This window comes from Manis pentadactyla, chromosome 13 (assembly GCF_030020395.1).
Source record: "Manis pentadactyla isolate mManPen7 chromosome 13, mManPen7.hap1, whole genome shotgun sequence".
Lineage (NCBI taxonomy): Eukaryota > Metazoa > Chordata > Mammalia > Pholidota > Manidae > Manis > Manis pentadactyla.
In genome coordinates this window covers 94,511,845-94,532,817 of record NC_080031.1, presented here as the reverse complement: position 1 = coordinate 94,532,817, position 20,973 = coordinate 94,511,845, and the positions used below count along the sequence as shown (strand labels likewise).

At 34.2% G+C, this 20,973-nt stretch overlaps 1 protein-coding gene across 4 annotated transcripts in view; it reads left to right on the top strand.

The window, feature by feature from the left end:
* The window catches only part of AFF4 (ALF transcription elongation factor 4), a 92,448-nt gene that overhangs the window by 25,640 nt on the left and 45,835 nt on the right, over window positions 1-20,973 (top strand). For 2 of the 4 annotated variants that reach the window (XM_036907042.2, XM_057490862.1), the window contains exons 2-5: window positions 6,259-6,385; window positions 8,483-9,277; window positions 10,600-10,644; window positions 14,263-14,349. In XM_036907042.2, the coding sequence (XP_036762937.1) occupies window positions 6,263-6,385; window positions 8,483-9,277; window positions 10,600-10,644; window positions 14,263-14,349 (1,050 nt within the window). In that variant the 5' untranslated portion in view covers window positions 6,259-6,262. Of the gene's footprint in view, window positions 1-5,698; window positions 5,791-6,258; window positions 6,386-8,482; window positions 9,278-10,599; window positions 10,645-14,262; window positions 14,350-20,973 lie in introns of all 4 variants that reach the window. The other 2 variants (XM_057490861.1, XM_057490863.1) reach the window with 2 other exon arrangements.

Here is a 20,973-nt window from a genome sequence, read left to right as displayed (position 1 = left end):
CCACAAACTTAAAGCCTGCAATGGCAATAAGTACATACCTTTCAATAATCACCCTAAATGTAAATGGACTGAATGCACCAATCAAAAGACACAGAGTAATAGAATGGATAAAAAAGCAAGACCCATCCATATGCTGCTTACAAGAGACTCACCTCAAACCCAAAGACATGCACAGACTTAAAGTCAAAGGATGGAAAAAGATATTTCATGCAAACAACAGAGAGAAAAAAGCAGGTGTTGCAATACTAGTATCAGACAAAATAGACTTCAAAATAAAGAAAGTAACAAAAGATAAAGAAGGATATTACATAATGATAAAGGGCTCAGTCCAACAAGAGGATATTACCATTATAAATATATATGCACCCAATACAGGAGCACCAACATATGTGAAACAAATACTAACAGAATTAAAGGAGGAATAGAATGCAATGCATTCATTCTGGGAGACTTCAACACACCACTTACTCCAAAGGACAGATCCACCAGACAGAAAATAAGTAAGGACACAGAGGCACTGAACAACACACTAGAACAGATGGACCTAATGGACATCTACAGAACTCTACATCCAAAAGCAACAGGATACACATTCTTCTCAAGTGCACATGGAACATTCTCCAGAATAGACCACATACTAGGACACAAAAAGAGCCTCAGTAAATTCCAAAAGATTGAAATCCTACCAACCAACTTTTCAGACCACAAAGGCATAAAACTAGAAATAAACTGTGCAAAGAAAGCAAAAAGGCTCACAAACACATGGCGGCTTAACAACAAGCTCCTAAATGATCAATGGATCAATAACCAAATCAAAATGGAGATCCATTAATATATGGAAACAAACGACAACAACAACACAAAGCCCCAACTACTGTGGGATACAGCAAAAGCAGTCTTAAGAGGAAAGTATATAGCAATCCAGGCATATTTAAAGAAGGAAGAACAATCCCAAATGAATGGTCTAATGTCACAATTATCGAAATTGGAAAAAGAAGAACAAATGAGGTCTAAGGTCATCAGAAGGAGGGACATAATAAAGATCAGAGAAGAAAAATAAAATTGAGAAGAATAAAACAATAGCAAAAAATCAATGAAACCAAGAGCTGGTTCTTTGAGAAAATAAACAAAATAGATAAGCCTCTAGCCAGACTTATTAAGAGGAAAAGAGAGTCAACACAAATCAACAGAATCAGAAACGAGAGAGGAAAAATCACGACGGACCCCACAGAAATACAAAGAATTATTAGATAATACTATGAAAACCTATATGCTAACAAGCTGGGAAACCTAGGAGAAATGGACAACTTCCTAGAAAAATACAACCTTCCAAGACTGACCCAGAAAGAAACAGAAAATCTAAACAGACCAATTACCAGCAACAAAATTGAAGCGGTAATCAAAAAACTACCAAAGAACAAAACCCCAGGGCCCAATGGATTTACCTCAGAATTTTATCAGACATTCAGAGAAGACATAATACCCATTCTCCTTAAAGTTTTCCAAAAAATAGAAGAGGAGGGAATACTCCCAAACTCATTCTTTGAAGCCAACACCACCCTAATACCAAAACCAGGCAAAGGCCCCACCAAAAAAGAAAACTATAGACCAATATCCCTGATGAACGTAGATGCAAAAATACTCTACAAAATAGTAGCAAACCGAATTCAAAAATACATCAAAAGGATCATACACCATGACCAAGTGGGATTCATCCCAGGGATGCAAGGATGGTACAACATCCGAAAATCCACCAACATCATCCAACACATCAACAAAAAGAAAGACAAAAACCACATGATCATCTCCATAGATGCTGAAAAAGCATTCAACAAAATTCAACATCCATTCATGATAAAAACTCTCAACAAAATGGGAATAGAGGGCAAGTACCTCAACATAATAAAGGCCATATACGATAAACCCACAGCTAACATCATACTGAACAGCGAGAAGCTGAAAGCTTTTCCTCTGCGACTGGGAACAAGGCAGGGATGCCCACTATCCCCACTGTTATTCAACATAGTACTGGAGGTCCTAGTCACGGCAATTAGACAAAACAAAGAAATACAAGGAATCCAGATTGGTAAAGAAGTTAAACTGTCACTATTTGCAGATGACATGATATTGTACATAAAAAACCCTAAAGACTCCACTCTGAAACTACTAGAGCTAATATCGGAATTCAGCAAAGTTGCAGGATACAAAATTAACACACAGAAATCTGTGGCTTTCCTATACACTAACAATAAACTAATAGAGAAATCAGGAAAACAATTCCATTCACAATAGCATCAAAAAGAATAAAATACCTAGGAATAAACTTATCCAAGGAAGTGAAAGACCTATACCCTGAAAACTACAAGACACTCTTTAAGAGAAATTAAAGATGACACTAACAAGTGGCAACTCATCCCATGGTCCTGGCTAGGAAGAATTAATATCATCAAAATGGCCATCCTGCCGAAAGCAATACAGATTCGATGCAATCCCTATCAAACTACCAACAGCATTCTTCAATGAACTGGAAAAAATAGTTCAAAAATTCATATGGAAACACCAAAGACCCTGAATAGCTAAAGCAATCCTGAGAAGGAAGAATAAAGTGGGGGGGGATCTCTCTCCCCAACTTCAAGCTCTACTACAAAGCCACAGTAATGAAGACAATTTGGGACTGGCACAAGAACAGAGCCACAGACCAGTGGAACAGATTAGAGACTCCAGACATTAATTAACCCAAACATATATGGTCAACTAATATTCAGTAAAGGGGCCATGGACATACAATGGGGAAATGACAGTCTCTTCAACAGATGGTGCTGGCAAAACTGGACAGCTACATGTAAGAGAATGAAACTGGATCACTGTCTAACCCCATACACAAAAGTAAACTCGAAATGGATCAAAGACTTGAATGTAAGTCACGAAACCATAAAACTCTTAGAAAAAAACATAGGCAAAAATCTCTTAGACATAAACATGAGTGACCTGTTCTTGAACATATCTCCCTGGGCAAGGGAAACAAATGCAAAAATGAACAAATGGGACTTTATCAAGCTGAAAAGCTTCTGTACAGCAAAGGACACCATCAATAGTACAAAAAGGTATCCTACAGTACAGGAGAATATATTCATAAATGACAGATCCGATAAAGGGTTGACATCCAAAATATATAAAGAGCTCACATGCCTCAACAAGCAAAAAGCAAATAATCCAATTAAAAAATGGGCAGAGAAGCTGAATAGACAGTTCTCTAAAGAAGAAATTCAGATGGCCAGCAGACACATGAAAAGATGCTCCACATCGCTTGTCATCAGAGAAATGCAAATTAAAACCACAATGAGATATCACCTCACACCAGTAAGGATGGCTACCATCCAAAAGACAAACAACAACAAATGTTGGCGAGGTTGTGGAGAAAGGGGAACCCTCCTACACTGCTGGTGTTAATGTAAATTAGTTCAGCCATTGTAGAAAGCAGTATGGAGGTTCCTCAAAATGCTCAAAATAGAAATACCATTTGACCCAGGAATTCCACTTCTAGGAATTTACACCAAGAATGCAGCATTCCAGTTTGAAAAAGACAGCTGCACCCCTATGTTTATCGCTGCACTATTTACAATAGCCAAAATATGGAAGCAACCTAAATGTCCATCAGTAGATGAATGGATAAAGAAGACGTGGTACATATACACAATGGAATATTACGCAGCCATCAGAAAAAAACAGATCCTACCATTCGCAACAACATGGATGGAGCTAGAGGGTATTATGCTCAGTGAAATGAGCCAGGTGGAGAAAGACAAGTACCAAATGATTTCACTCATATGTGGAGTATAAGAACAAAAGAAAACTGAAGGAACAAAACAGCAGCAGAATCACAGAACCCAAGAATGGACTAATAGTTTCCAAAGGGAAAGGGACTGGGGAGGACGGGTGAGAAGGGAGGGATAAGGGTGGGAAAAAAAGAAAGGGGGCATTCCGATTAGCATGTATAGTGTAGGGGGTGCACGGGGAGTGCTGTCCAGCACAGAGAAGACAAATAATGATTTTACAGCATCTTACTATGTTGATGGACAGTGACTGTGAACAGGTATGTGGGGGGAACTTGGTGAAGGGGGGAGCCTAGTAAACATAATGTCCTTCATGTAAATGTAGATTAATGATATCAAAATAAAAAATTTAAAAAAATAGGTGTACCTGTACAGTAAAGATATACTACTTCAAATTGACTTATATTTAAATTTTGTGTTATTTTTAGGGTAACTCAGATTACTGGAATTACTGCTTTGGGGGAAACTTAATTTTATCTTACGCAGAGATATTGATGCTCAAAAAAACAATAGAAAAAGTGGAAATGATAAATTAGATGTGAAAGTAAGTCAAATCAGAAAAAGAATTAAGAGCTACAACTGGGATATTAGTCCTTACAAGCAGTTGATTTAATTCTCAGCTTCTTGGCTATTATGTTAAAAAAAGAAACACTCAGTTGGATGACTTCCATTATTTAAGAAAATAGTTTTTTATTATTGGATTTTAGAGGGAATTTATTTGTGGGAATCATACCTATTTTTGTAGTAAATGTACAAGTGTTTATTGCATGATAATTTTTGTGCTGTGGAATACATAAAATTATATCATAGTTTAAAGAAGGCATTTTTGTTTTCTGATCACTCGGGAATTGAGTTTAGGAAATGGGTAGTTAACACGTCCCTTAGACTATTAGACTTAAAATAACTTTGCTGCAGCACTGTAGCTGTAGAGGTCTATTTAAACCTTGTTTGTTACTAATGTACAATTTTTAGTTGGTTCATGTGTGCTGGAGGATAATCTATATTCTTTGGTTTTATTCTCTGAATACCAAAGTATAGATGTCTTTAGGGTATTTAAGAAAGATCCACATTTTTTTTGTGTGGTTCTGTATGGTGCTAAAAATATTAGACCAGAGAAAGTATAAACTATTTCCCTAAGAATAGCTTATATTTTTGTCTTAAGTTTGTTACAACACTATGCAAATAAGAAATGACTCAAGTGCACATTTGGAACATTTAGAATATTTTTTAAAATACTGTGTTGCTTTATTTGCATGATACTAAATTGTGCAAATCAGGAATTTTTATCTTTGAATTACTTGCACTATTCTAACTACTTACAAAAATCTTCAGGATTTTATTGGTTTTGCTCTCCATTCTTAATTTTATGATTATTGTTTCCCCCAATCTTGATTGACTTTAATTTTCTGATTAATTTGATTTATGAATCATAAGGTTAGAAATGCTATACAAGTATAACTTGATTTTTCCCTTTTACCTTCAGCAGGACTTTTTTTTTTTTTTAAACCCGAGAAAGATGGTTTAATCTATCTTCAGGGAAGAGTGTTGCAGAGTCCCTTGTAATCCCATGTCCAGGGTTTGACAGCCTTTTTCATTATTATCTATTTAACCAAAACCCCTGCTGCTGTAAATAAACTATTATCCTTGGTTTTTCATAGTGAAAATACAACACACTGTCATGATGATAGAAATGACACCCTCATTTTACCCTTCATCCCCAAAGACTTTTTCTTTTTCAATAGTTAGAACTACTGTTACTAACCCAAGTTAATTTTATTTTCTATTGCTGAAAGCCTCCGTTTTGCCATTTATTGAGGTATAAATTGAAATATTAATGTATTTAGAGCAGAAATGTCATTTTTTAGGGAATCTAGAACAACAGCAAAGCTGAGGTCAATCTGCCATAAGGATGGACACCAAGGAAGCTGTGTTTGGGACAAAAAGAAATCAAGATAAGGTAGATGCAAAGTAGAGAAAAGCACTGGACTCTGGGGGAAAGGGGTGGTAGGTGGGCGTGGGTTGTATGCCTCTAATAGCAAAGAACAGTTAGATTTCCAGAGGAAGCCATAAAAGGCTTATTAGAAAATATTAAGGATTTGGATTTAAGTACTGTCCTCCTTCTGACTATATAAGTTTTAGCTGACTTATAGCTAGCAGACTACTTTAAAAGTTGATACGGTTAAGTGTTTCAGTGGGATGGATCTTAATATTCTGGGCTAGTGTGTTCTGTCTGGATAGTTGTGGAAGATAATATTGGTGTTAGTTGATAAAACGATTCCCAAAACCCAGCTTCAGCACTAATGCTTGTTATTACTTGGAAGTCTAAAGGGAATCTCCACTTGATGTACTAAACTGATGAAATTAGTACAGAACATTTAATTTTTCCTTTCTTTTTGTGATGTAAAGATTATGTTTCTCTTCATAGCAACATGAACCGTGAAGACCGGAATGTGCTGCGTATGAAAGAACGGGAAAGGCGGAATCAGGAAATTCAGCAGGGCGAAGACGCCTTCCCACCTAGCTCTCCTCTCTTTGCTGAGCCATACAAAGTTGTAAGTTGTAATTCTTTAAATGTTTTTTCCTAATAATGTGACATCTTTGCTTTTAAAATGTTTAAACTCAAATTTTTATATTGGAAAAGCATTGCCATATATACCATTTAACGTTTTTTCCTTTCCTCTAAATAGAATGTATTTTTAGGGGTAAACGTTTCATTGGAGTATAAATACATGCAGAAACATACACAAAATAAATGTTATAGTTGAAAGAATTTTCATATGAACAATTTCATATAATCAGGACCTAAATAAAAAAATAGAGCATTATTAGCACCCTCCTGTCATCCAACCCTACCCCTCTCCCTGTTGTTATCCTTTACTCTTGAAAATGTGGACTGGATTATATCATTCATCTCTATATTCCTGCCTCTGCCGCTAACCCTGGGCAGCCATTTCACCTTTCTTAGCCTTGTATGAAGTTAAAATTTTGTGAATCGATATGCATCACCTGCTGTTATCTAGATTCTTTCAGTATAACATAGATCAGAGATAAATATGTTGTAGATTCTTTTGTTTTCCCCTATTTCTTGCCATGAACATACTTAGTTTACTAAGTTTCAGTGATTATTAGTATGTTTGAAAAAATGTGCCTTCAGCGTCAAATCTGGTTCTTTTTCTCTTCTGTACTCAATACTCTGATTTTCTAATATATTTAATACTTAATTAGTATCAGATTTAGATTAAAATATATTTGTTAAGTTAAACCAATTGCTATTTTTAGAACTATGATTTTACTTGATTTGGGATTACATAAATCACTGAATGGTACTACTTCTAATGACTCTAGTGTCGCTGTAGGGGCCACAAATGTCTCTTTAATACTGTATATGGTTCTGGATTTCATTTGAAATATTCTTAAAATTTAAAGGTTTATATCGTGTATAATAGTTACATATTATGTATATTGCAGCAGTATTGACCATTGTTGGTTTATAGTATGAGACTGAGAGTGTTAGACTATTTTCTGATGAGATATAAATGTAACAGAATACCCTAGGTTTACCCTTACAATATTTGGTGTTTGTAGAAACTATGAGATCTATAAGCCATTTTTTAAGAGCTTTTAAGGATTTCCCAGTTATAGACAGTTCAGCTGACATCATTTATATGAGTATAACACAAAGCCGCCTGGGGTATGGGATTAGGGAGTAAACGCATTTTGAAAAAACAGGAGCCTGGTCCAGAATCTTCAAATCATACTACCATTTATTTTGTAATTACGTTGTAATGATTGGATTTAACTTCTGATCTTGATGTTGTTTATAAATTGCTGTACATTTACTTCTTGTTTAATCAGACTGCTTTTCAAATAATCCAAAGTCATTATTGATTTATGCTAACCTCAGAATAATGGCGCTTCAATCTTGATTCCCTTTAAAGTGTAATCGGTAGACTTACTATCTTATATGTATATGAATGTGAGAGAGTCTTAAAGCTTGTAGGCACCTTGAATCTTCTTACTATCCAAGAGTAATTACTGAAATTTAAGGCATGTATCGCTGACTTCAAAAGTTGGAGCATTTGTTGGTCAGAATTAATAGCCATTGAATTACCCACACTTAATTTGTTGCTTAATTTGTTATTGACTTTTACTACCTTAATGAGTAACAGTAATAAAACAAAAAAGTCAGTTGGGTACAGCTGTTTGACTTTTGTTTCTGCTTTTAACTATAACATTGAGTTACAAGGAGTATAATGTTTTCTGCCAAAATAATGAGTGTTGACTAATCTGCTGACTTGAAACTTAATTACATAAAGGCAGATTACTTTTCTTGCTCTTCAAAAGATTTTTGCTACTGTTCCAGGCTATTTATTGGTGAAATTGGGATTTTTCCCCTCCTGAAATCTATTTACATATTTCTCCTAAAAATATTTTGTTTTAGCATGATGTTACTCACTCTCAGTGCATTTTTTTCTTCATAAAAATTATGTGTTTGGAGTTTGCTTTGATGTATTAACCTTAAGGTAGAAGATGAGCCCTCCCTTTGAAAAGCCCTATTCCATTTGAGGTTTGGGAAGTCAGTTTAGAAGAAGCGTCTTTTATTTCCAGTTAGGCTAAACTGTTTAATTTTATTTTGAATTTTTTTGTAGACTAGCAAAGAAGATAAGCTATCAAGTCGTATTCAGAGTATGCTGGGAAACTACGATGAGATGAAGGATTTCATAGGAGACAGATCTATACCAAAGCTTGTGGCAATTCCTAAGCCTACAGTACCACCGACAGCAGATGAAAAATCCAACCCAAATTTCTTTGAACAGAGACATGGGAGCTCTCATCAGAGTAGTAAATGGACTCCAGTAGGACCAGCACCCAGCACTTCTCAGTCTCAGAAACGGTCCTCGAGCTTACAGAGTGGACACAGTAGCCAGCGGACCAGTACAGGTGGGAGTGGTGGCGCTAATAGTAGTGGCCAGAGGCATGACCGTGACTCATACAGCAGTAGTGGAAGCAGTAGCCGGAAAAAAGGCCAGCATGGATCAGAACACTCCAAATCACGCTCTTCCAGCCCTGGGAAATCCCAGGCTGTTTCTTCTTTAAGCTCTAGTCATTCCAGGTCTCATGGGAATGATCACCATAGCAAGGAACATCAGCGTTCCAAATCACCTCGGGACCCTGATGCAAACTGGGATTCTCCTTCCCGTGTACCTTTTTCAAGTGGGCAGCACTCAAATCAATCTTTCCCACCTTCACTGATGTCAAAGTCGAGTTCAATGTTACAGAAACCCACTGCCTATGTGCGGCCCATGGACGGACAGGAGTCCATGGAACCAAAGCTGTCCTCTGAGCACTACAGCAGCCAATCCCATGGCAATAGCATGACTGAACTGAAGCCCAGTAGCAAAGCACATCTCACCAAGCTGAAAATACCTTCCCAACCTTTGGATGTAAGTCACACCTTTAGAGCTTTTAACATTATTACTGTGGAAGCTATTTACTATGAAATTATAATTGAACTTGAACACTTTGTCTTAATAGTAAGGAATGTAAAAGTTTAAAGAAACATTTACGATCTCCTTCCAAGTTCTCTCCTGGGCATTAGAGCAGCTTTCTCACTGTTTTCAAATATTAAAATGACAAGTCAGTTACAGAATAAAAGTGTGCTCTATCAATACCTTAGATTTCCTCCTTTTGATTTTATGGAATAGTCTTGTGCTCTTGTTTTTTTTTTTTTAATTAATTTCTGTTCTAATTGTGATACTCATGAATGAGATGTGGGCCATGGTTTGTTGTGGTGAATGTTAGGATTATTTTGGGTTATGGAGATGGTTATGTATGGTTTGGATGCTGTGTTTTCTTTGATTACATTTAAAATTTTGAGGCAGCTACTCTGGATTCACAGTGGTGGTTTGAAATTTAGAATATTTATAACGGCATACCAAAATGTGATATTCAGAATAACCAAGGAAGTTGGCATTCATTGTGAAATAACTGAAATTTTATCTTTTAATGTAGATTTTGCAATAAAAAGTTTCTTAAGTAATACCAGCAGCCTAAAATCATAGCTCATAGGTTAAAACAGTGGGGAAGAGAGGTCAGGGTTAGGTAAAATACCTTTCTGAGAACATTTAAAAATCTTTCCTGTGCCTTTGGGAAACTCATTGTTCATGTCATTTGTCATCAATTACTCCAGAAACAGTAAAGTGATAACTTATTTGTTTCTTCTTCAGACAACATGCTCCTTCAGTTAGACTGTAGCTAATTCCTGTTTGTGCCTTAGAATAAATAGTATACTTCCATGATTTAAGAAGTGCTGTGTAAAATGTCCATCATGTTCCAGATAAGTAATCTTTCAATACTGTTAATTTTATTCTGTTTGTTAGGTTATGTGAAATGATGTATCTCAGTGTTATGGTATATTTTGTATATAAATAAACTTAAAAATTTTTTAAGTTGCTCACTTGAAATATTATATTTTAAAAATTATTTATCTAAGAAATATGAGATTTTTGAAAACTTATGGAAAATATAAAGTTCTTTAAATCATGTACAGTGTGATTAAAATTTTTTAGTGCTTGAAAAATTTGTATTTAAGGAAATTAGTCCAAACATTCTAATTAATGTTCTGATTCAGAGTAGTAGGGTCTTTAATACTTTTTGAAATTTAATTTTATTCCTAATAATACTGTTAAATCTGTGCAACAAATGATAAAAATCTAATAAAAAATGACTCCAAATCTAATGTACGTTTCTTTTCCTTTTTCTTAAGGCATCTGCTTCTGGTGATGTGAGTTGTGTGGATGAAATTCTTAAAGTAAGTTTTTTTTTATAGTTTCAGTCTCTCTCATTTAATTAAGTTCTGGTACCATCTTACTCTTTCCCTCTATATTTTACAGAGGACTTGAAGCAGTACACAGCTTGCATGTGTAACCCAGTTATGTCCATCAAAAATAATTGACTGTATTTTTCTTATATTCATACTTAGGTTCTGAATGACTTGGGTTGTTTTACTATTTGCCTTGAAGAGCTGTTTATTGTTTGTTAGTTTTTGTTTTTAGGTAAATAAAACAAATTCCAATCTTAACAGTTTGCCTTGAAAAGAGGAAGAAACCAAATATAATTGTATTTTCTCAGGTTATCAGTTAGTTGAAGTGCTGAAAAGCTCAATGATTATCAAACCACTACATTAAAAATAGCTTGCTTTGTAATACATCTTTATGTACTGGTTAAATCCTACAAAGAGAAATCTCTGAATATTGCACATTTTGTGTGTTTAATGGAATATGTTTAAGATTAATACATGATCAAAAAGTACGTTCCTCTGTTACAAAAAAAAGGTGTCGTAAAAAGAAAAAGTCTAGTGAATTAATGAGTGACAGTGACTGTTTTAGGCTCAGTAGATAAACCATCAGTCACATGTTACTTGTACTTTTTGTGTAAGCTCCTGAATTTTTGTGTCTACACTTGGTTTCACCACAGATAAATTTTGAAAGACTGCTTGCCTTGGCTGCTTCTACTTTATTCTCTCCTCCCGTCATTTAACCCCATATAATCTCTCTTGTACCTCTACCATTCTATTGAGCCTTTTTCTCTAAGCTCATTGTCTTCCCCTTCACTGGGGGCTTCATTTGAGTTCTCTACTCTTTCTGCTAATTGTAAAGAATTTTTATTTTTTCCTTCTGGAAACATTCTTCTTTCCTTGACTGTTGTTACGCTTCATTGTTTTTCTTTCCTATCCACCTTTCTTGTCTCTTGGGAACACTTTTGTCTCCTTTTATTTCTTAAATATGGGTGCATTTTCTATCTTATTCTCTTCTCTTTCTGCTCTTTGTCTTAATTTTTCTCCATTCTTACGACTTTATCAGACAGCTATTCCCTCTCTGTCTCCTGCTTGGTCTCCTTTGGGTTTTGGTTTGTGTGTCTTAATTGCTGCTTAGCTGGGTCTCCGTTTGGATTTCTCCCTGCAGCTTTCTTCAGGCTCAACATGTCTAAAGCCATATTTATTAGACTTCATTTTACTAGTATTACCTCAATCTCTGTGCTTGTAAATTTAGAATCCTGGCTTTCTTTCATGTTCCATTTAATTACAAAAATATGTTAGACTTTAAAAAGTCTTTGGAAATATCCATTTCTACCACCATGAGCTGTGATAATTGTAATATACAGTTCTCTGCCTTTCTGCCTCCAGTATCCCTGCTCATCTGTCTTCTGTATTGCTACCAGATTCTTTGCTTTAATCCTTTGTCCTCATAAATTAATTTCCTTCTTAGAAATTTTCAGTGGTTCTCTTAGACCCATAGAAAGAATAATGTCCAAACAATATTTCAGAACGTCCACAGGCCAGACCTAACCTCTCCCACTATTGATTGACCACTTTTGCCACACTGATTTCTCTGAGCCATACACTTTATGCTGTTTTACCTTTTAAAAGTAGTTTGATTAAGTGTGTTTCTCCTTCCTCTTCAGTTGTATATTGATTTTGTTTTTTCTTAGAATCCCTGTGACATCTTTCTTCCCCATTTATCAGACTACAGTGATAAATCTTCCCTTTGAATCTTATGTACCATTCATTTTTTCAGATGTCATGTATATGAAAAGTCAAAGGGAGCATATATTGCTTACCCTGAATTCTCGAAAATGCATGGCATTTTCATACATGCAAGAAATACTAGGTTTTCTTATATTTAGTCATCTCTTTGATGTTTCTGACCATTTATTCAGCATTTTATATGTATAGGGATTGGTGCACAGGTGCTCCATCATTTGATGATGGAGAGTTAAAAAGGTTTTCTGTTGAGAGGATTTTGGTATTTGAGGTGTAAAATACCAGCACTGAAAACCTGGGACATACTGACTTTCTATTTCCTTTCCCCTTCCCTATGTGCAACATGCAAGGGACTTCGGGTCCGCATGTTCTTCATGTTTTCTTGGTATTTGTAATCGTACTGTTTCTTAGGGACCCCATCACAAACTTAAAAAAAAATTTTCTGACCTAAAAGTGATACATGTTTATTTTAAGAATATGATTGATTAATTCAAGGCTTACTAATTGAGCATTTACTATGTGTCAAGCCCTGTGTAAAGTGTTGTACTTGAGCTGACATTCTAGCACAGAGTGTAGGAAATAATCAACTGTATTATTTCAGAAAGTGAAATGCTATTAAATAATAAAGCATTGTAAGAGGCTAAAGAGCAGTTACAGTGCAGGTGGCTTGAGTAGTAGAGACTGTATCATGTGCTCCTTTCTCTTTCTCCTTATGTCATTCTGTTGCCCAAGGTAGCTACAGTTAACTATCGTCCAGAGATTTTTTACATAATAAACATTTCCTAGGACATAGACTATGAATTGTGTTTGTCACTTAACAATATACTGTGGGCATCATTTCATAATCACTAATTAAATTTCTCATTTCACTGTTGGCTTCGTGTTCCATTGTGTGGATGTCTGGTAATTTATTTAAAATACCTGTGTTGTTGGACATTTTTGTTTTCTCCATTTTTTAATCATGAGCACTTTGAACATGTGTCTGTACATAACCCAAGTATAGCTATAGGGTAAATTCCTAAATGTTGTATCACCTTTAATTTATTGTGTTTTCTCAGTCTGTCTGATGACTTGACTTTAAACTAAATGCCAGAAATAAAACACTCCCTCCCTGTTCTAAATCATATGTTTCTCTTCCCTGCTTCTCTACTACATACATTGTGATCATATCCAAACCTCCATTTGCACATACTTGCGTGTGATTAGGCAGGAGGCATTCAGTGAAATCAGACTTATAGCCTTGCTTGTCTTCCTCATGTGTTTTTAATGTCTGTCTTCTGATTTCTTTCACTTGACCAGAATTCTCCATCCATGTATGGGCTCTGGAGCCAGATTCCTTTTATGAAATTCTGTGTCCATTACTTACTAAATGTGTAACTTTGAATAAATAACCTCTGTGCTTCAGTTTCATCCTACATGGGGTTACGATGTATTAAAATAATGGTATCTACCTTCTAATGTCATTGTGAGTATGAAATGAGTAACAGACTTGTAAAACAGCACATTATCTGGCTCATTTAAAGATACACAATAAATGTTAGATGCTTTTATTATTATTATCCCCCTCCTATCACTCCTACAAGCAGGCTCTTCCTCAGAATCATGTTACTATATGCCTTATAGTAGAGTACAGGCTTATTTTGGTAACACCTCACAGGTCTCATCATCTTAACTCTAAGCTCCTTGAAGCCAGGGAGTGTTTATTATTTATCTGTTACTTACCCCATAGTGCCTTGCACACAATTGTGCTTAATTTTTATTGATTAAATATGTAACTTTTGGAGGAGCAATCATGAAACCAGCATTTATAATACAGGTCTGGTTTTTAGCTGTGTAATTTTTATCCTTGACCTGGTTGAAAACAAACTTGTAATAATTACATTTCAGGAGATGACGCATTCATGGCCTCCCCCTCTAACGGCTATTCATACACCTTGCAAAACAGAACCTTCTAAATTTCCTTTTCCAACTAAGGTAAGTAAATGAAATGTCTTTGATACTGTAAGGAAACTCTATAAATGGCTTGACTAAAGTCACATAAATACAAAATTGTCTTGCCGTTCCCATTCTAGTGGGAGACAGACAATAAATAAGTGAGTAAATAGTGCAGATAGTGATAATTGCTATGAAGAAAACAAAGCAATAGAATGGACTTGAGAGTGACTTCGATTGAGAGGTACTTGAGAAAGCTTTGAAGGCAGTAAGGGGAAGAGACTTAAAAGGCACCATTTTTGCAAACTGTTATGGTATTCTATGCCCAGGTATTTTCAGACTTGTCTGAGGAACTCCTTTCCTTAGATGAAGTAACCACACTTTTGTTCTATAGAAAGAGGTTCCTCAGATGGCGGTTCTGAGATAATCTAAAATCAGATTTTTTTTTTACGTTAATTTATACTTACACAATACAAGAATACATTTTCCTTGTGAAAGTTTTACTAGGACACCTAATTATAGCCTTCCCCAACTCTGCCGCCTCTATCTCACCAGAGCTACTGTCATATATACCTTTGCAAGTCCTTTCATATTCATTTACATACATATATATATATGTAATCATTATATATAACCATTTTCTCATTTATTTTATTTTGCCAGATACATTGTTCTGTAGTTTTAATCAGTTAGCAATAGGTCTTAGAGACCTTTCCATGTTGTTATATATATATATGTACATATATAATGTACATATATATATATAAAATATATTACATATAGAGGTATTTCCTTTATTTTAATTGCTCTGTAGTATAAATGTATATTTATTTAGCCATTTCTCTTTGGTATTTAACTTGTTGCCAACTTTTCATTTCTATAAACATTGCTTTAGTGGATATCTTTTTGTTCATGTCTTCTTGTGTGCAGACAAGTTTCTTTTGGGTAAAAGTCAAGAGGTAGAATTGCTAAGTATTGAGAATATATACTGAATGTATCCTCTCAACCTCCCTCCAAAGTGATCGTACTAGTCGGTACTCTCACTTGTATTCTCTATTATTCCTCACATGCCCACCACCATTTGGTATTTTAAGCACCAATCTTTGGAGAGAAAAAATGGCCTTCCATTTCCTAGATTGCTAGTGAGGTTCAGCATCTTTACATATTTGTCATCCATTTGATTTCTGCCTGGATGATTTTTCCTGTTTCCTTTGGGTTACACCTTTCACCTAATGGGTTTTAGGAAGATTTTGTTGTTGTTTTTGAATTCTAGCTTCTAAAAATGCCTTTTTAAGTTTTATGGTCTAGAAGATTCTAATTTTGATTAAAAAAATATGTCTTTCTCTTCTATAAAGCTTTAATGTCTTGTTAAAGAAGGCATTTCCTTCCCCAGGATCATAAACATATCCTCTTTTCTTTTACTGTAATTGCTGTTTTGTTTTCTGTTTATCTTTAGCCCAGTTTATTTTTGTGAATGATGGGAGGTAGAGATACAACTTTCTGCCTAAATGTGTGCCATAATCACTCTTTTACTTTTTAAGTCAACTCTATTTACACATAAAGAAAGCATGTGTATTTAATGCACAGTTTGAGTTTTGTTCGGTTTGTAACTACCAACCCTAATCAAGAATTATTCCTGTCATCCTCAAAGTTCCCTCATGTTCCTTTGTAGCCCACCTCACCCAGCCACTAGGCCTACATAACTCATCTGTTTTATGTCACTATAGACAAGTTTTGCCTTTTCTGCCATTTCATATAAATGGAATCCATAGTGTGTACTACTTTTGTAACATTTGCCTTGATTTGCTCAGCATGTGTTTTGGAATTCTTTCATGTTCTTGCATGTGACAATAATATGTTCCTTTGTATTCCTGAGTTCCTTGTCATTTCTGTTGTATAGAAATACCAAAGTGTGTCTATCCATTTACCTGTTGATGAACATTTAGGTTGTTTTGAGTTTTGGGCTATTAAGATAAAGTATCTATAAATATTCACTTACATGTCTTTGTGTGGACTTGTGTTTTCTTTTCTCATGAGTAAATACTAAGTTGTATGGTAGAAAGTAGAATTGTTGGGTCATATATTGAATGCATGCTAAAACTGATATTAAACTGAAAACTATTTTCCAGAGTGATTATATCATGCCCTACCTCCCTCAACTCCCATCCCCTAGCAGTGTATGATAGTTTCATTTGTTCTACACTTTTGTCTACATTTAGGATTGTCTAGTTTTAATTTTTTGAGATTCTGTTTAATTTTAATAATCTCATTTTGGTTTTAATGTGCATTTCCCTGATGACTAATGATGTTGAACTTTTTTCATGAGCTTATTGGCCATTCTTTTTGAAGTGTCAGTTCAAGTCTTGCCTGTGTGTGTGTGGTGGTAGGGGAGAGCTGGTGGTGGTAGGGTTGGGAGGTGTTATTTGTGGTTCTCTTACGTCTTTGTTTGGTTTTGATATGAGGGTAGTGCTGGCTTCTTAAAAGGAGTAAGAAAATACTCCCTTCATCTCTGTTTTCTAAATGTTTGTGGAATACTAGTATTAATTCTTCCATGAATGTGTAATATAATTCAACAGTGAAGCTTTCTGGGCCTGTAGTATTATTCTCTGTTGGAAGGTTTTAAATTACAAATTTGATTTCTTTATTAAAGTTTATTCAGAGTTTCTATTCATTCTTGTGTCTTAGTAATTTGTTCATTTCATCTAAGTAGTCAAATTTATTGATAATAAAGTTATTTATAATATATACTTACTCTTTTAATGTCTGTAGGTTCTGTAGTGAAGTCCTTTATCCTCTGACATCAATGCGTATTTTCTTTCTTTGTTTTTTGTTTTCCTTGATCAGTCCAGATAGAGGTTTATCAGTTTTAATGATCATTTCCAAAAACATCTTGTTTTTTGTTTGTTTGTTTTGTTTTTTCAGTTTTCTGTTTCTTTGATTTTTGTCTTTATTCTGAATATTTTCTTCTTTGTGCTTATTTTGAGCTTCATTTGCTCTTCTAGCTTCTTAAACACATTTTCTACTCTTTTTGATCTATCTCTGTTCATATTTAAAATGTTTCTTATAGACAGCATATAATTGGGTCTTGCTTTTTATATGTAGTCTGCTAGACTCTACTCTTTAATCATGGAGTGTTTAAGCCATTTCCTTTTAATGTAATCATTGATATTCCTTAAGAAGTGGAAGCTTAGATCATAGATTGTAAATATTTCTTGTTGTAAGTATTTAAAACTATTAATTTTCCTCTAAGCCCTGCTTTAAATGTATCTCACAAATTGTGATATATTGTGTTTTCATTATTGTTCAGTGCAAAATGTTTCCTCCTAATTTCTTATTTGACTTCTTTGATTCATGGGTTATTTAGAAGTATGTGGTTTTATTTTCAAGTATTTGAGGATTTTCCAGATATTCTTTTGGTGCTGACTTGTAATTTATTTATGTTCTTGTCAGAGAATATATGCTCTATAATTTTAGTCCTTCTAAATTTTAAAAAATGTTTTATGGCTTAGTATATTCTCTCTCTGGGTGACTATATTCTATATATTAATCAGATCAAATTGGTGGAGAATGATAAGTCATCTGTTTTTTTACTGACTTTTCTGTCTACTTGTTCTGTCAGTTACTCAAAGGAGACTGTTGGCATCTGCATCTGTATTTGTGAATTTGTTTCCTCTTTCAGTTTTGTCCATTTTGGATTCATGCGTTTTGAAACTTTGTCATTAAGTATATGTAGATTTAGGATTGCTATGTCTTTCTGATGAATTGATCCCTTTTTTCACTATGAGATGTACCACTTTATATCTGATATTACTGCTATTTCTGAATCTACTTTGACATTCAAGTCTACTTTGATATTCATATAGTCAGTGTAGCCTTTAATTTATTGTTAGCATGGTTTAAAATTTTATACTCTTTTTGGTCTATCTCTGTTCATATTTAAAATGAGTTTCTTATAGACAGCATATAATTGGGTCTTGCTTTTTATATGTAGTCTGCTAGACTCTACTCTTTAATCATGGAGTGTTTATGCCAATTTCTTTTTAATGTAATCATTGATATTATAGGATTTAAATTTATCATTTTGCTATTTGTTTTCATTTGTATTCCCTTTTTTGAGATTCTTTTAGATGAAATAATTATTTTTTTATTCTGTCTTGTATTATTTAATAGCTTTATCTCTTATTTTAATAATGAAATTAAAGCTTGAATTTATTAGAAGATTTTGAAGAGAAGTTCATAATTCTGGCTAATACTTTCCTTTTCCTTTTTTGGTGGGGGGGTAACAGTTTTATTGAGATCTACATACCATGTAGTTCATCCATTTAAAATATACAATTAACTGGTTTTTAGGGTTTCAGAGTTGTGTAACCATTAAACCACAATTATTCTTAGGACATTTTCATCACCTTAAAAAGAAACCCATTATCCTTTAGCAGTTACCTCTCTATGTCCCAAGCTTCCTCGGCCTGCATCCCCAACACACACACATTATCACGTTAGGTGACTACTAATCTACATTATAGAATTTACAGATTTGACTATTCTGGACATTTCATATAAATGGAGTCACACAATATGTGGTCTTTTGTGACTGGATCTTTCATTTAGCCAGAGGTTTTTCAAGGTTCATCTGTGTTACAGGATTTATCAGTACTTTATTCCTCTTGATGGCTGAGTATGTTCCACTGTATAGATATATCACATTTTGTTTATCAGTTGATTGACATTTGGGTAGTTTTCATTTTTTGGCTATTATGAAAATATCTGTTATAAATGTTAGTGTAGAAATATTTGTGTAGACATGTGTTTTCAATTTTTTGGTTATACAACCAGGAGTGGAATTGCTGGGACATATGGTAAACTCTGTATTATAATTTTGAGGATTGCATGATAATTTTCCAAAGTGGCTGCTCTGTTTGACATCCCCACTGGCAATATATAAGAATTTAAATTTCTCCAACTTCTGCTAATCTGTTATATATTTCTTTTTTATTATAGATGTTTTACTGAGTGTGAAGTTGTATGTCATTGTAGTTTTGATACTCATTCCGTGATAGCTGGGAATGTTGAGAACCTTTTCATGGGCTTACTGGCCTTATTATATATATCTTTTAGAGAAATAGCTATTAAGATATTTTGCTGATTTTTAAATTAGGTTCATCTTTTTGTCATTAAGTTATAGTACTTCTTGATATATTTTAGGAAAGTAGTTCCTTATCAGATGTATGATTTGCAAAACATTCTCCCATTCTGTGTGTTGTGTTGCTGCTTTCTTGATGGTGTTCTTTAAACCACAAAAATCTTTAATTTTGATGAGGTCCAATTTATCTGTTTTTTGTTGTTTGTGCTTTTAGTGTCACTTCTAAGAAACCATTGCATAATCCAAGATAACAAAGATTTACATCTATATTCTAAGAGTTTTATAGTTTTAATTCTTACAGTTAGATCTTTTATCAGTTTGAGCTAATTTTTTTATTTGATATGAGATAGGTCTCCAACTTCATTCTTTGTCATGTGCATTTCCATTTGTCCCTGCACAATTTTTTGAAAAGACTGTTCTTTCCCCATTGAATTGAATTGACACCTTTGTGGATCAATTGATCATAAATGTGAAGGTGTTTTGTGGACTCTAAATTCTGTTTCACTTGATTACTGTAGTTTTGTAGTAAGTTTTGAAATCACAAGGCGTGACCTGTCTCGTGTGTGCGTGTGTGTGTGTGTTTGCTGTAGGGTTTAAAATGTCACATATTAATAGTTTTTACATATCACAATTAAAGTAATACATTCACATAACAGCTTAATTGCCTTACAGTAGTATAACTTTATTTCCTTACTTTTATCATACATGTTACTTATCTGTACATTAGAAACCTCAAATGCATTTTAAACAGGTATCTTTTTTTAAACAGCTTTATTAAACAGGATTAATTGATACTCAGTAAATGACATGAAGTGTAAAATTTGATGTTTTGATATAATGTACACCTCTGAAATCCCCCAATGAACACAATTGACATACCAAGCACCTCCAGCTGTTTGTGATCCTTTATCATGGAGTCTTCCTTGCATTCTCTACACCACTCATCCATAGGCAACCACTAATCTGATTTCTCTCACAATAGACTAGTTTGCATTTTTGACAGTTTTATGTAAATAGAATGATGCTATATGTACTCTTTTGTGTTGTTCTGGTTTCTTTCACGATTATTTTGAAAATCACCTGTAGTATTCTTGCGTGTATAATTCATTTTACTGCTAAGTAGTATTCCATTTTGTGATTATACCACATTTTGTTTATCTTCAATTATTGGTGGACGTCTGGGTTGGTTCCAGTTTTGGGCTATTAAAAATAAAGCTACTGTGAATATGTGTGTGTAAGTCTTTGTATGGACATATGCTTTTATTTCTCTTTGGTAAATACCTTTGAGTGAATACCTTTGGGTATATGGTAGATGTATAACTTTTTAAAAAAAATTCATATTGCTTTTCAGAGTAATTGAGCCATTTTATAGTCCTAACAGCAGTATCTTGAGAGTTCCAGTTGTTCCATATCTTTACCAACATTTGGTGTGGTCAGTCTTTTGAAATTTTAGCTTTTCTAGCAGTTGAATGAGATGCTTCAATGTGATTTTAATTTACATTTTTCTAGTGACTAATGATGTTGAG